At 37.2% G+C, this 14,463-nt stretch overlaps 1 protein-coding gene across 4 annotated transcripts in view; it reads left to right on the top strand.

The window, feature by feature from the left end:
- The window catches only part of TEX26 (testis expressed 26), a 31,543-nt gene extending 31,224 nt beyond the window's left edge, over positions 1–319 (top strand). For all 4 annotated transcript variants that reach the window (XM_072795565.1, XM_072795566.1, XM_072795568.1 and 1 more), the window contains one exon: positions 153–319. In XM_072795565.1, the coding sequence (XP_072651666.1) occupies positions 153–229 (77 nt within the window). In that variant the 3' untranslated portion in view covers positions 230–319. The remainder of the gene's footprint in view (positions 1–152) is intronic.
- The last annotated feature ends 14,144 nt before the right edge of the window (positions 320–14,463 follow it).

Here is a 14,463-nt window from a genome sequence, read left to right as displayed (position 1 = left end):
GTGCATTTTATGTGTTAGACATATGCCCGTTGATTATTTTGGTCTCATCAAATTTGTATATACAGTACTATTATCTGATACTTGCCTCCTTTCTAGAATTTCTCTATTTAGTACTTAGATAGTTAAATGGAAAATTTCATCCTGTTTTTCAGACAGACAAATTCTTGATCGCTTTATCCGCTCTCACTGTGACTTTGGTTTGGAGCAGAAAAATAAAGGAAACTGTTGAAATGAAGAAAATTGAAAATCGGTGAAAGCACTGGATCGTTTTCTCAATAATGAAAAAAAAAAAGAACTAAATTGTTCCAAATAATCTATTCCTGGGTTTGTTTAATCTTGTTTTGCTTTATTTTGTTTTTAAACAATAAAATCATTTAAGGCCATAAATCCTTCCCCCCTCACCCCCAATGTATCCAATAGGCTTTGCTATAATGTTTTTTCCAATTCTCTGGATACTTGATTTATAGTTTGAATTTTGATTTCTTCTTTGACCCAGAAATTATGTGGAAGAGGCTTCTTAATTTTCCAATAATTAGAAGATTTTTAAAGAACTTTTTACTATTGATTTTCTGTTCAAAAGTTTTAAAACAAATCTTTGTTTTGGGATATTTAGCAAAGTTTTCTTTTATGCAAGTATGTGATTAATTTGTATATTACATGAATACAAGAAGCGAAAAAAATATATAGTTTATGGTATTTCTCAAATCTCTTATATGATACTTCACTTTAATTGTATACTTGAACTGTCAAATTCTGAAAGTATATTAAAAACATCCCACAGTAAAAATGTTTTCACCAATTTTTTCTGTATTTTGAGGATTTCATATGTATTTATACAATATATATTATGTATATATTTATATCCATATATGTAAATATATAATATATAGAGCTGCTATGTTTATCAATGTTTGATTCGCATAGAGCTTTTTCACTGATTAATTTTTCCCCATTACGTGCTATTTCTCTCTGGCTTCGTTAATAATTTTGGCCAAGAATTACATTTTAACTGATTTTAAGGTTGCCATTCATACTGGTTTTTTTTCTTTACCTTTTCTTTATTAAAAAAAAGATTTTATTTATTTATTCATAAATAAATAAGAGACAGAGAGGCAGAGACATAGGCAGAGGGAGAAGTAGGCTCCCTATGGCGAGCCTTATGTGGGACTTGATCCCAGGTCTTCAAGATGATGATCTGAGCCAAAGACAGATGCTCAACCACTGAGCCACCTAGGTGCTCCTCTTTACCTTTCCTTGGTATATATTTGCCTTCCCTTAATTTCCAATCTTTTTTTGTAACTTTCTTTCAGTGTGCTGCCAGAAATACATTATGTTTGGGTTTTATATTATAACTAATATGAGAATTTAGCCTGTACTCAATAATTACAAGGCTTGGCATACTTGTTTTTATGATTTACATTTTTTGGTTATTCTTTGTTGTTCTTTTTACTCTTTCCTAATTTTTTCTTACACTGTTAATTTTTTTTGAGAGAGAGAGAGAGAGAGACAGCAAGCACAAGAATGTGAGTGGGGGGAGGGACAGAGGGAGAGAATCTCAAACAAACTGCCTGCTGAGTGTAGAGCCCAACTTGGGGCTCAATTACATGACCCTGAGATCATGACCTGAGCCAAAATCAAGAGTTAGATGCGTAGCTGACTAAGCCACTGGATGGCCCTTACACTGTCAATTTTTAAATTATCCTATTTCTATACTAGCAATTTTTAAAAAATCACACATGACCATTGCTAAATTTGGATTTTTCTATTAATATATAAAGATTACACAATTCCTATGCTTCCAGTATATTTACCTTCATAGTTCTTCCCTTCTTTGCTGAGAGGAGATCTTTAATTTTCCATCCCATATTGTACATCCTACTCCATCCCTGCACACTCATGGACACATACATTCATACTCACTTCATGGCTCAGATAGTTTGGAAATTTTTGCTTCAAGCTTTTCTTAGGGATTTCCTTACAATTTCTTGTCCTATTTAAAGAAGACTTAAGATATAAACTTTGGGTCACATATTTATGTTAGTATCATCCATTTATACTTAACTATCACTTGTTCATGCATTTCTTGTTTTCCCAAATGATCAGATCCATGATCTGACTTTTATTTGGATAAAATAGTTTCTATGTATTTCCTCACATGGGTTGCAAGGGTGGCAACACATTGAATCCTTACTTGTCCCCAAATGTCATTCTTTTGCATTAAATGATATCTTGTGTGTGTGTAGAATTCTTGGAACTTTGATTTTCTCAATAGTCCACAGTCATTCCATTGTCTTTTGGTTGAGAGTATAATTTGTAAGTCAGATATTAGTCTGGTTCAATTACTGCCATAAGTTATCTGAGTTTTTGGTTTTGCTTTTCTGGAAGCTTATAAGATTGTTTCTTTACCTTTGGAATATTTCAGTAACTTTTCGAGGCTATGCTGTTTCATTTTCTTTAACTTCAGGTAATTTCTTTTATTTCATATTTTTTATTATGGCCTTTCTTCGCTATGTTACTCTCTATGAGACTTTTTCTCCTTCTGAATATAATATTTGCAGCAGAGGCCTCCTGGATCTGTTCTTGGAGTCTCTTTTACTTTTTGTATGTAGTTTCCATTTTAAAAAATGTTTTGACTAAAAAAAAAAATGTTTTGACTCTGTTGTATATTTCTTCCTTTTGTCCACTCAGAATATCAGTTTGGTTCTTAGCAATAAATGGTCTGTTTATCCTATTTTAATATCAAGGCATCAAATTTTATTTTATCATAAATCTTAGAAAGTCCTTTTTTTCCCTCTATGATTGAATTTCCTTGAGAATTTACTTCTGTTTTGTTAAAATTATCCTTCCCTTCTCCATTGACTCTGTATTCACTGGAACAACCTTTTCTAATCATTGGGTCTTGTCTTCTCCCTTAACATATGGAGTGCTCAAAGAGGATATCATGGGTTGTCTGTACCCTCAGGTTAGGTCAGTCCACTGAGGCCTCTTAGCCAAGAAAAATGAGCTGGTCAATGGGAAGGCTGGTCAATGTATGATTCCTGGATGAGCTGTGAAGGGGCTAACAGAGATGGGGTTCACTTGCTGCTGACGTGCACACAAGTGTCCCCTGCTCCCTCTGGGCTCCTCCAAGAAGCGGATAGACAGCTCTTTCTCACCTGCACAGGCTGGAAAAATTTATCCCACTGCTGCAAACCCTTCCAGGTTTTATATGTTATCAGGCTTGGGCAGCTTGTCTAAGAACCATAAGCAGCAAGGGGACAGGTATGGCCATTCTAGAAGGCATAATCCCATATCTATCCTTCTAGGGCCTATCTGAGAAACTTGAAGTCTCAGATCCTCGCCATTGGCTCCAGCAGAGTGCCTTCTCCCATGGCTCTGTGCCTAGTGCTCTAACATGGCATAGGGTTCAAGGAAAATAAAGATATATACCTACCCCAAATCTCTGAAGAATTTGGGGCTTAATACATAGCCTAGGCCTCTCTCAGTAGTGTGCAGTTTGGTTGTAGTGAGGCATTAGAGTGTGTCTGAAGCTCTTTAGAGGTTCTCACTTAGTTTAGGGTGTGCAATGTGGGACTTCTCTACTATCCTCATGACACTCAGTCCAAGGCATGGCCCACACTCCATTGAGATCTTGAGTCAAATACTAAACAATGGGTAGCCACTTCAGTTAATATTTTTTGAACATCTATTATATGCCAAGCAGTGCTTTAGGTAATAGGAATACATTAGTGATGAAAAATATGGAGCATACATTATAGAGGGAGGGACAGATCATAAACAAGTAAAAATGAACATTATAATTCTGGAATATAAATGCTACAAACAATATAAATTGTGCTGAGATAGAGAAGAGTGAGAGGCTTCGATGAGGAAGGATCATTTATGCTGAGCCTTTAAGAGGAGAAAAAGTGGGGCACCTGGTTGCCTCAGTTGATGAAGTGTCAGACTCTTGATTTCCGCTCAGGTTAGGATCTCAGGAATGTGAGATCAAGCCCCACACTGGGCTCTGTGCTCATTGCAGAGTCTGCCTGAGATTCTCTCTTTGTCCCTCTGCTCCTGCCCCAATCTCTATCTCTCTAAAATAATAAATCTTTAAAAAGAGGAGAAATAGCAAGCAAGGTGAAGAGATGAGGCAATAGCTTTCCAGGCTTGGGAAACAGCAAGGCAAGGAGATGAAGATAGGAAAAACCTTGAAGTGTTCTAGAAACTGGCAGAATGCAGAGTGACTAAAGTATGGGGAGTTGGCTGGGCACAGGGCGCAGAGGGACAGTCATAGAAAAGGAGGCTGAGGGGGCAGGGCTCAGGTCATGCATGGCCTGAGTGCCACTGATTCCTCATAGCATAGACTCTTCTTTTTGTTTCTGTGCTCCAGATTACTTAATACATTTCTGTTGATTCAAGTTGTGGATCACCCATGACCATGTCTTGGTTGAATGCTGATCCTCCTCTTCAAACTGTGCTGATAAAGCTTTGTCAAGGACTAGATTTCTCAGCCACTGCACACCACATTGTAGATACATCTTAAGCTTTCCACCTGTCTCCAAAAGGAGCAGGCTCCACACTCTGGGACTCCCAAATGGGATCCCTGACTTCCCTCTTCAATGATTTTTTTTAATGTTTAGAAAATTTACTCTTGGTTCTGTTAAGTTCTATGAACTTCAACAAAAGCATAGTGTCATTACAGTATCATACAGAATAGTTTCACCACCCGAACACATCACCTAGGCTTCACCTATTCAACCCTTCCTTGCCCTTCCCAAACCTCTCATTACTTGTTTTGGAAATGATTTTGGTGTTCCAAGGGCAGGAGGGCCAAGAAAAGCCAACCCCAAATCTATTGCCTTGTGGGAGACAACCTACAGATGCGAATTACCTGTGAGACTGGACACTTTGCTACATACAGAGTTGTAGAACAGGTAAGTGGTTGCCACTCTACAGCCAGAAATAAAGTCTTGAAATGTGCCATTTAACTGACTTATTCTTTAGTCATTGTGGTAACTGTGGTATTTATTGTCTCTAATTCTTTATCTCTTTCTGTATGTATCCACACCCTTACCTGTGCAGCTTTGTAGTCTTTCCTACCAAGGATGGAATGTATTTCTCAGCCTTTGATGGTGAGCTTGACCATATGATTTGCTTCAGCCACTAGGATGGTAGCAGACATAAGCCTGAACTGCCCACTGGTCCCAGGAGGAGGGTGAGAGACATGGGGAAGAGATCTACTGCTATAGTCTGAATGTTTGTGTGTCCCCAGATTCATATATTGAGATCCTAATCCTTGAAGTGATTATTAGCAGGTGGGGCATTTGGAAAGCAAAGCCCTCATGATTACGATTAGTGCTCTCATAAAACAGGACCCACAGAGCCCCCAAGCCCCTTCTGCCTTTGAGAACACAAAGACAGCCATCTGAACCAGGAAGCTGTTACCAGATACCTAATCTGTTGGTGCCATGATCTTGGAATTATCTCCTCCAGAACTTTGAGAAATAAATAATTCTTGCTTATGCACTACCTAGTTGATGATATTTTGTTATAGCAGCCCAAATGGACTCATACAGCTACCTCAGCTGACCTACCCTAGTGAGAAATAAATGGTTTTTGTTGCAAGCCACTGAGATTAATGTAGCCATAGCTAAGTGATTCAGGCACAGTATTTATTTAGATGAGACATCTTGGGAAATCTCAAAATGAAATGAAAGGCTTGGTAGAATCAGTACACCCTCTTAAAAATATTAAGTCTGATCACCACTAAAAATGGGTAGTGTTTAAAAAGTGAGTGTCTTTTAACATAGGAGAGTGTGGTTGTGGTTCCTTTGTATTTTAAAGTCTGCCAAATGGTGAAGGCATTTTAAACATTGAAAACTTCAAAGGTTCTCATGAAGCCAGTAGCCACTGCTTATTTTAACCTGCCAAAGGATATGAATGATTGCTTTAATATGGTTCCTTCTCAGAGCGGATTGTCAAGACCAGATCAATCAATGCATCCGACATGAGATAATTATGTAGTACTAGTACCTCTATTATTATATTTCAAAGAGAATAGTGTTTCAACACAGATAATGATTCTGAAATTGTTTCTCTTGTGGAGTACCCTGATGGCTTTTTTGATTCCCTTTCTACTCTCTTGGAAATCTCACCCCTGCACACACACCTAATAAAAAAAAAGTACATATAACAGGTTTCTATGCTTTCCAGAAACATCTGTTCTTTGTTTTTAACCTCCTGAGGAAACTATGATATAAATACATTTAAATTTTTTGTATTTTGTTTAAAAGTGCTGTCACGAACGGAAGAGTAGAAAAATAACATCACTTGAAATTAAAGGCTGCAGTAATTTATTAAAATATGAAAGAAATAGAAAAAAGAAAAATCACAGTGGGGCATTTATGGTTGAGTTTTCATTACGTGCTAAAAATCTCTCTGACTCAGAGGGGAAGACTCTGAGCCAGAGCAATGCTTAACCTTGGCTGCACAACAGAACGACCTGGAGAGATTTTTAAAATCTTGATGTCCAAGCCACTACCTGGACTAATTATATCAGAAATTCTGGGGATGAGAGCAGCACTTGGTTCTAAATTTCCCCAGGGGATTCTAATGTTGAGCAAAGACGAAGAGCCACTTACCTAAAGAAGTGACCTAGCTGGCAAGTTGCACCTATTAAGGTTAAGTTGCTAATTCAGTCAAGGTCTGGGTAGGAAAGAGAATACACCCCATTTGTTTCCTATGATAAAGTTTAAATGGAGTGCTACTTAAATGGATTAGCATTGGAAGGAAGCTATTACCATCTCTAGGCTTGATGGACAATGTGACCAGAGCCCAGTGAGACTCAGATCCTTGAAGAAGCCCCTGGGCCATGGGGATTGTAGTCAGGGAGGGATAGAGCCACTGCTAGAGACATGCAGCAGGGAAAGATGGGGCAAGAAATAGTCTGCTCTCTTTTTCTCCTGCCCTCTAATGGAATCTGACCCCCTGTCAATGGGTCCCATTGACAAGTCCAATGGACTCCCACCAGAAAGGTATTGAGGGAGATACAGTCCAAAGGGTCAGCCTCCAGTGGCACAGAGCAGGCTAGAGAAGGGCATTAAAGGGGCTTTGGGGACCAAACAGAATACAACCAATGCAACCAGTCAGCCTTTTTTTTTTTTTTAAATTTATGATAGTCACAGAGAGAGGCAGAGACACAGGCAGAGGGAGAAGCAGGATCCATGCACCGGGAGCCCGATGTGGGATTCCATCCCGAGTCTCCAGGATTGCGCCCTGGGCCAAAGGCAGGCGCCAAACCGCTGCGCCACCCAGGGATCCCGAGCCAGCCTTTTTGAACCAAAACCAAAAGAAGATTGTGTGGCCAAGTATGAAATATGATTTCTTTTTAAAAAATATTTTATTTATTTATTCATGAGAGACAGAGAGGCAGAGACATAGGCAGAGGGAGAAGCAGGATCCTTGCGGGGAGCCCAACGCAGGACTTGATCCCAGGACCCCAGGATCACGACCTGAGCCAAAAGCAGACACTCAACCACTGAGCCACCCAGGTGCCCCTGAATGTGATTTCTAAATGTAATGTTATAAAATGCTTTAAAAAACAAAGTGAAGTTATCATTTAAATCATCTTAAAAAATAATCACATTTCGTGAATTGGGGTTGTTCCAGAAAATCTAAAGTATATGATTACTACAGTTTAAACTTCAGAAAACTGTTTTTTTTTTTTTTTTTTTTTTTTTTCAGAAAACTGTTTTAAGAGTCTTTTGTGTCAGACACCTTGCCATGCTAGATACAGAAATGAGACACTGGAAACCATGTGTATGTACTTCTGGGTGGCATATTCTATAAATGTCAATTATGTCCTTTTTGTAGTTCAAATCTTCTATATCTTAACTTATTTTCTATTTGAGAGAGGAATGTTCAAGTCTCCAGCTGTAACTGTGGATCTATTTATTTATCATTTTGGTCCCATCAATCCATTCCTGTCCTGTATTTTGAAGCTGTATTGTTAGGTGCAAATATATTTTTATGTCTCCTGAAGAAATTTTTTCATTATATATTTATTGGCCCTCCTTAATTCTGATAATATTCCATATTCCAAAGTCTTGTCTAACATTAATGTAGCTATTTTGGATTTCTTTTGGTTAGTTTCTATGTGGTATGTATTTTCCCATCCTTTTACTTTTGTCTTTTCATTCAAAGTGGGTTACTTTGTGTATATATATATATATACCACATCTTCTTTATCCATTGGTCAGTCAATGGGCGCTTGGGCTGTTTCCATAGTTTGGCTGTTGTAGATAGTGCTGCTGTAAACAACAGGTAGCATGTGTCCCTTTGAATTAGTATTTTGTGGGTGGGGAGGATGGGGAAATAAGGGATGGGTATTAAGGAGTGCACTTGCTGTGTTGAGCACCAGGTGTTACATGAAATATTGAATCCTTGTATTGTACACTGTATGTTAACTAACTGGAATTTAAATAAAAAAGTTTAAAAAATTAAGAAAATAAAATGGGTTTCTTGTAGATAGCAAAGAGTTGGACTTGCTTTTTGTCCAATCTGCTAGTCTCTTTCTTAATTGGTGTGCTCCTGTCATTCACAATGTGATTTTCTATATGATACAATTAAAACTTACCATTCTGATATGTTTTCCATTTTATTTCGTATATTCTTTTTTCCCTCTTTTCCTCTTTTTTCATCTTCTCTTGCCGATTAATTCGGCATATTTTTATTATGACATCTTTGTCCTCACTATTATTATTTATGCTGCTTTTCCAAATATTTTGTAGTGCTTGCTTGCCTTAGTTTCTCCAATATACATCTTTAATTAACATACATCCACCATCAAATATTTTACTATGTCCTATGTAGTTTAAAGATCTTATAATTGAAAAAAAAACAACAAAACAAAAAGACCTTATAATTGTATATGCCTAACTCCTGCCTTCTTTCTTTTGTGCTATTATTATTATACATTTTATTTTTACCTACACTATACATATACAATACATTGCTATTATTTTTCAGGTAGTTTTCTTTTAGAAAAATCAAATTTTATGTTATCTTTACTTATTTGTATTCCCAGAACTCCTCATTTCTTTGTGCAGGTCTGAGTTTCTGTCTGATGCTATATTCCTTTAATATTTCCAAAGCTTTTCCTTCTGGTAGACTTTAGTGTAAGGGTTAATGTTAACCTTGTCATTAGATGGGCTGGCTTTGGGGTTCGTTGTTGGTAGGGTTATTCTCAGTACAATAAAACCTTTGAATTCTCAGTTTTTGTTGGAGCATGCTTATTTCTCTTTCATTTATCAAGATATTTTTGCTAGGTACAGAATTTTTGTTTGTTAGATTTTTTTTGTTTTCAACATTTTAAAGGTGTTACTCCATTGCCTTACTGCTTGCATTGTTTCTAACAAGGAATGCTGTAATTTTTATTCTTATTCCTCTGCAGTACGTCTTTTTTTTCCTGTGGCTGCCTTCAAAATTTTCTATTTTTTTTTTCTTTTTTGCCCAGGAGTTTGAGTATAATACTGAGGTTTTTATGTGTTCTTTTGTTTGATTTTGGTATTTATCCTGCCCAATGTTCTCTGAGCTTCTTAAATCTACAGTTTGATGTCTAGCATCAACTTTGGGAAATTCTTAGCCATTATTTCTTCAATATTTCTTCTGCCCTGTTCTCTCCTCTTCTGTTTCTGTGATTCCAGGTACACATTTCTTATTGGACATTGTCAGACAGCTCTTGGATATTCTGTTTTGTTCATTTTTTTCTGCTCTATTTTTTGTTTGTGTTTTAGTTTAAATGGCTAATTTCTATAGGCCTGTCATCAAGTTTCATTGATTCTTTTCTTGATTGTGTCAAGTCTACTGATGCATCCATCAAAGGGGGGGTCTTCATCTCTATTTCTACATTTCTCATTTCTAGCATTTCCATTTGATTCTTTCTTGTGGTTTCCATCTCTGTGCTGACATTATCTATTTGATATTACATATTGTCTGTATTCCCATTAGACTTTAATATATTAATCATAGTTTAAAATTTCCCATCATATAGTTCCAACATCTGTGCCATACCTTAGTCTTTTTCTGTTGATTGCTTTGTCTCTTGGCAGCGTACTAATTTTTAAAAATTGTCCCTATATATGCTTCATAACTTTTTGTTGAATGCTGAACATCTTGTGTACAATAGTAGAAACTGGAGGAAATAGTTTTTGTGACTGGGAGTTGGTGTGTTTTTAATTCTAGCAGACATTTTGTATGGGAGTTAGTGTTAAGACCGTCCAGAGTGGGCCTGGGGTTGAGGTTTGTTGTTGCTATGGTTGCCCTCAGTACACCACAGGCTTCAGATTCCTCTTACAATACCTTGTAGTGTAACAGTACCTTGTAGGGTAGCAGCCGGTTTTCCAGAGGGTGTTTTGAATTCCTGTTCCATCCTCAACTTTAGGTCTTTCCTGTGTAAGGCACCTCCTAAGAATGCACTTGTGATTCTCCCAGCAGTATTCTACTGTTACTCATTACTCAGAGCTTATTAGCCTTATGGTGGGAGGTGTTCTTTGCTGTTCTGGTTAAGCCTTATTCTTAGGCAGATACTGTATTCCTGGGTCTTGGGATGCGGCCTTCTTGGGACTCCTGCCCCCTCTCCCCTCCTGACCCCAGCTATAGTTCTGAGCCCAGTCCTTGTTTCTGTGCCTCTTCTATGAGCAGAGGATAGTTTCATTTCCCTTCCCCCAGCAGCAATGGGTTTTCACCTGTACCCTAAGGGCAGTGTTATTTTCTTTCCTCCTACAGATTAAAACTTTTATTCCATTGGGGAGAAAGGAGTCTCGGTAGAGTTTCATGCTCCTCCTGTGGTAGCTGCTCTCTGTAAGGAAGGCCTGCACTATGTTTTCTCTGGAGAGTCACTAGTCCCTTCTGTGAAACTCTTGGTGGGGTTCACGGAGAAGTCTGCAAGGGGGTGGGAACTCCCCCTGTATCTACTGCCTCACTGAGCTCCAGAGTCTCTTGCCAGCCAGTATTCAGTCTCCATCAAATCACTAACTGTCCTTGCTGAATTCTTTCTGGTATCCAGCTGCTTCTATCCCAGGTAAGCAAATACTAGTCCCCATCTCACTTGTAGATGATCATGTCTTCTTAGACTTGGGGCTAGTAGGTTGCCCTATGACCTCAACACAAAAAAATTTGCAAACTTGCAGTCTGTCCAGCTTTCTGTTGCTGCTGTTCTTATAAGGGTGGAAATTCTACCCTTTTTAGGTCTCCAGATCTTGAGAAGAAACTGAAAGTCAGAAATAAGGTTTTTATTTGTCTTTTAACAGTTTCCAACTTTCAGTTATAAGATAAATAAATCCTGGGGATGCAATGTACAGCATGATAACTATAATTTGCAATGCTGTATTGTATATTTGAAAGTTGCTAAGACAGTAGATCTTAAATGTTCTCATCACAAGAAAAAAATATGTAACTATATGAGGTGATGGATGTTAACCAAACTTATTATGGTGAATATTTCACAATATCAACATGTATCAAATCATTTTATCATATAACTTAAACTTATATGATGGTATATACCAATTATATCTCAATAAAACTAAAAAAAATAAGGGGTGATTTTTTTGACATATTAATTATATCAAAAAACCATAAAGTGTTTTAAAAAATCTTATTGATGAGCTTTTTATAATTAATTGGTGGATATAATTAATCAGTAGTCAGTTATTAACTAATTTTATTATTTCTTTAGTTTTATTTAATTTTTCTTATTTTATTTTATTTTTTTAAGATTTTATTTATTTATTTATGAGAGACACAGAGAGAGAGAGAGAGACATGCAGAGACACAGGCAGAGGGATAAGCAGGCCCATGCAGGGAGCCTGACGTGGGACTAGATCTCGGGTCTCCAGGATCACACCTTGGGCTGCAGGCGGCACTAAACCGCTGCACCACAGGGGCTGCCCAATTTTTCTTATTTTTATAGTAACTATAAACTCCCATAAAATACTTTGGGTAATATTTAATTAAAAATGCACAGGATCCACATGAAGAAAACTTATAAATTCTCTAAGGAACATGAAATAAGTTTTCAATAAATAAAGAGGCAGTGCAGTTTCATACAGAAGATCCAATACTGTAAAAATGCAACTTTTTCCTAAATTGACTTATAAATTTAATACTAATAGAATTTCTGACTATATTTTCATGAGTATGTGTAGGTGTGTTTGTAACTTGACAAAAGTATTCTAAACTTCATTTGGAAAGAATAAATGTCAAGAACAACCATGAAAATTTTAATCCAGAAGACAATTGGAGAAAATAATTAGGTGAAAAAGTCCCTTACAAATATTAAAATGTGTCATAAAGTTACCATACTACACTCTGTCACAGGTGCAGGGGGAAATGAGATTAATGGAACAAAAATAGGCTAGGAAAAGACTAAAGTATAATGGGAACTTGGTATATAATAAAGGTGCCAGTACAAAACTGTGGGAAGGAAATGGCTTATCAAATAAATGTCATTGAAAACCAACCATTGGGGCAAAAAAGGTATTTGTACATCACTCTATTAATAAATTGCAGATAGATAAAACAAATAAATGTAAAATGTAAAAAATGAAATCATCCAGACACTAGAATTTTTTTTTCCTAGCTAGGGTAAAAAATCCAGATTCTTAAATAAAGAGACTACTAAGTTTGTCCACCTAAAAATTAAAACCTTTAGTATGGCCATACAGCACCCCTTCCAAAGAACCTCTGCCATAAAAATGAGAGACAACTGAAAAAGTATTAGTATCATATATAACAAAGTAGCAATAGTAGGTTTGAATAGTTTTTATAAATGAATCAGAAATTACCAAATGCCTTAATGAAAAGATGGACAAAGGATTGCCATACTGGCAAAGATGAACCAAATAGTGTTGGCAAGGGTAGCAGAGGATGCTCTCATGTATGGTTGGACTGTGCTAATGCATAGTTTGCTAGGGCTACTGTAACAAAATACCACAAACTAGGTGGCTTGAGACAACAGAAATTATTGTCTCACAGGTGGGGAGGCTAGAAGTCAGAAATTAAGATGTTGGCAGGGGCCTGCTCCCTCCAAAGCCTTCAGGGTAGAATCCTCCCTGGCTTCCCCAGCTTCTGGTTACCTAGGCATTTCCTGATCTACAGAAGCATCACTTCAACCTCTGCCTCCAATGTCACAGGCATTTCCTCTGTGTCTTTGTGCTTTCACAAGACCCTCTTACCTCTGTGTCTCTGTCCAAATGTCCCTCTTCTCATAAGGACATTGGTCAAATTGGACAAGGGCCCACCCTGTGTAGTATGACCTCAGTTTGGCAATATATTTCAGAGTTCCTCTTTCATGAGTTTACCATAATGAGATCTTTGCACAAATGGGAAAAGTTACATGCCTAGTTTGTTTCTAAATCAAAGCTCTCTCTAAAACAAGAAATATGTCAACAACTTTTATTTCCATTAATAGGGGAATGTGAAGTAAATTCAGAATGGAACACCACACACACTCTTAGGTTCTATTTATTGATAAAGAAACAGTCTAGATATCTTGCTAAGTGAAAAAAGTAGATTACAAAATGATATGATGCCTTTTCTATAAAATTGTACAACTTCACATTAATGTAAAATAAAACAAAAATACACTGATGTCTACCACAATGCACTTTATCTAGTGGAATAGATATCAGAGTGCTGCTGGTTATCTCATGTGTAGTTTGTAAAGTCAGGGCATCTCCAGAGGCACCTGGGTCGTTCAGTCAGTTAAGCATCTGCCTTTGGATCAGATCATGATCCCAGGGTCCTGGGATCAAGCCCCATATTGGGGGCTCCCTGCTCAACAGGGAGCCTGCTTCTCCCTCTGACCCTTCCCCTACTTGTGCTCTCTCTCTCTGTATCTCAAACAAATAAAATGTTTTTCAAAAAGTCAGAGCATCTCCACATTTTTTATAAAACATCAAGAGAGACCAAATGTGATACAGCTGTAGTGAAGTTCAGAGAACCCCACACTTGAGGACAGAGAGCCAAGCTAGCAATCTTGCAGCAGAAATGGGTCTATTATGTACTGACATGAGATCTCAGATGAGTCACATCCTATGTATAAATAAAGATCACAACACTTCAGGAGTTTGTCCCAAAGAATAAAGTAAATAGAATTTTAGGAGCGACTGCCCAGGTGTGAAGTGCTATTGGTTCATGCTTCTCCTGTACTAGGCAAATTTCTAGGCTCTGGGGAACAAGATAAATTTACCTCCATGGAGCTGATATTCTGAAGGTAGAAAATTGATAACAAACTAATAAACAAATGCACGATATAATGACAGTTACAGCAATATGAAGAAAAACCTAAACATATAATACAAATACACAGTTCACATAAACATACCATGTAAATATATGATGTAATGTGAAATTCAGGAGTATGAAGGAAAATACAGCTGACTAGTGACAGAGAGGCATGAGGGATTGCTAGTTTAGGTG

The sequence above is a fragment of the Canis lupus genome, chromosome 24 (assembly GCF_048164855.1).
Source record: "Canis lupus baileyi chromosome 24, mCanLup2.hap1, whole genome shotgun sequence".
In the NCBI taxonomy this organism is placed as follows: Eukaryota; Metazoa; Chordata; class Mammalia; order Carnivora; family Canidae; genus Canis; species Canis lupus.
This window is presented reverse-complemented; position numbering and strand designations above follow the sequence as displayed.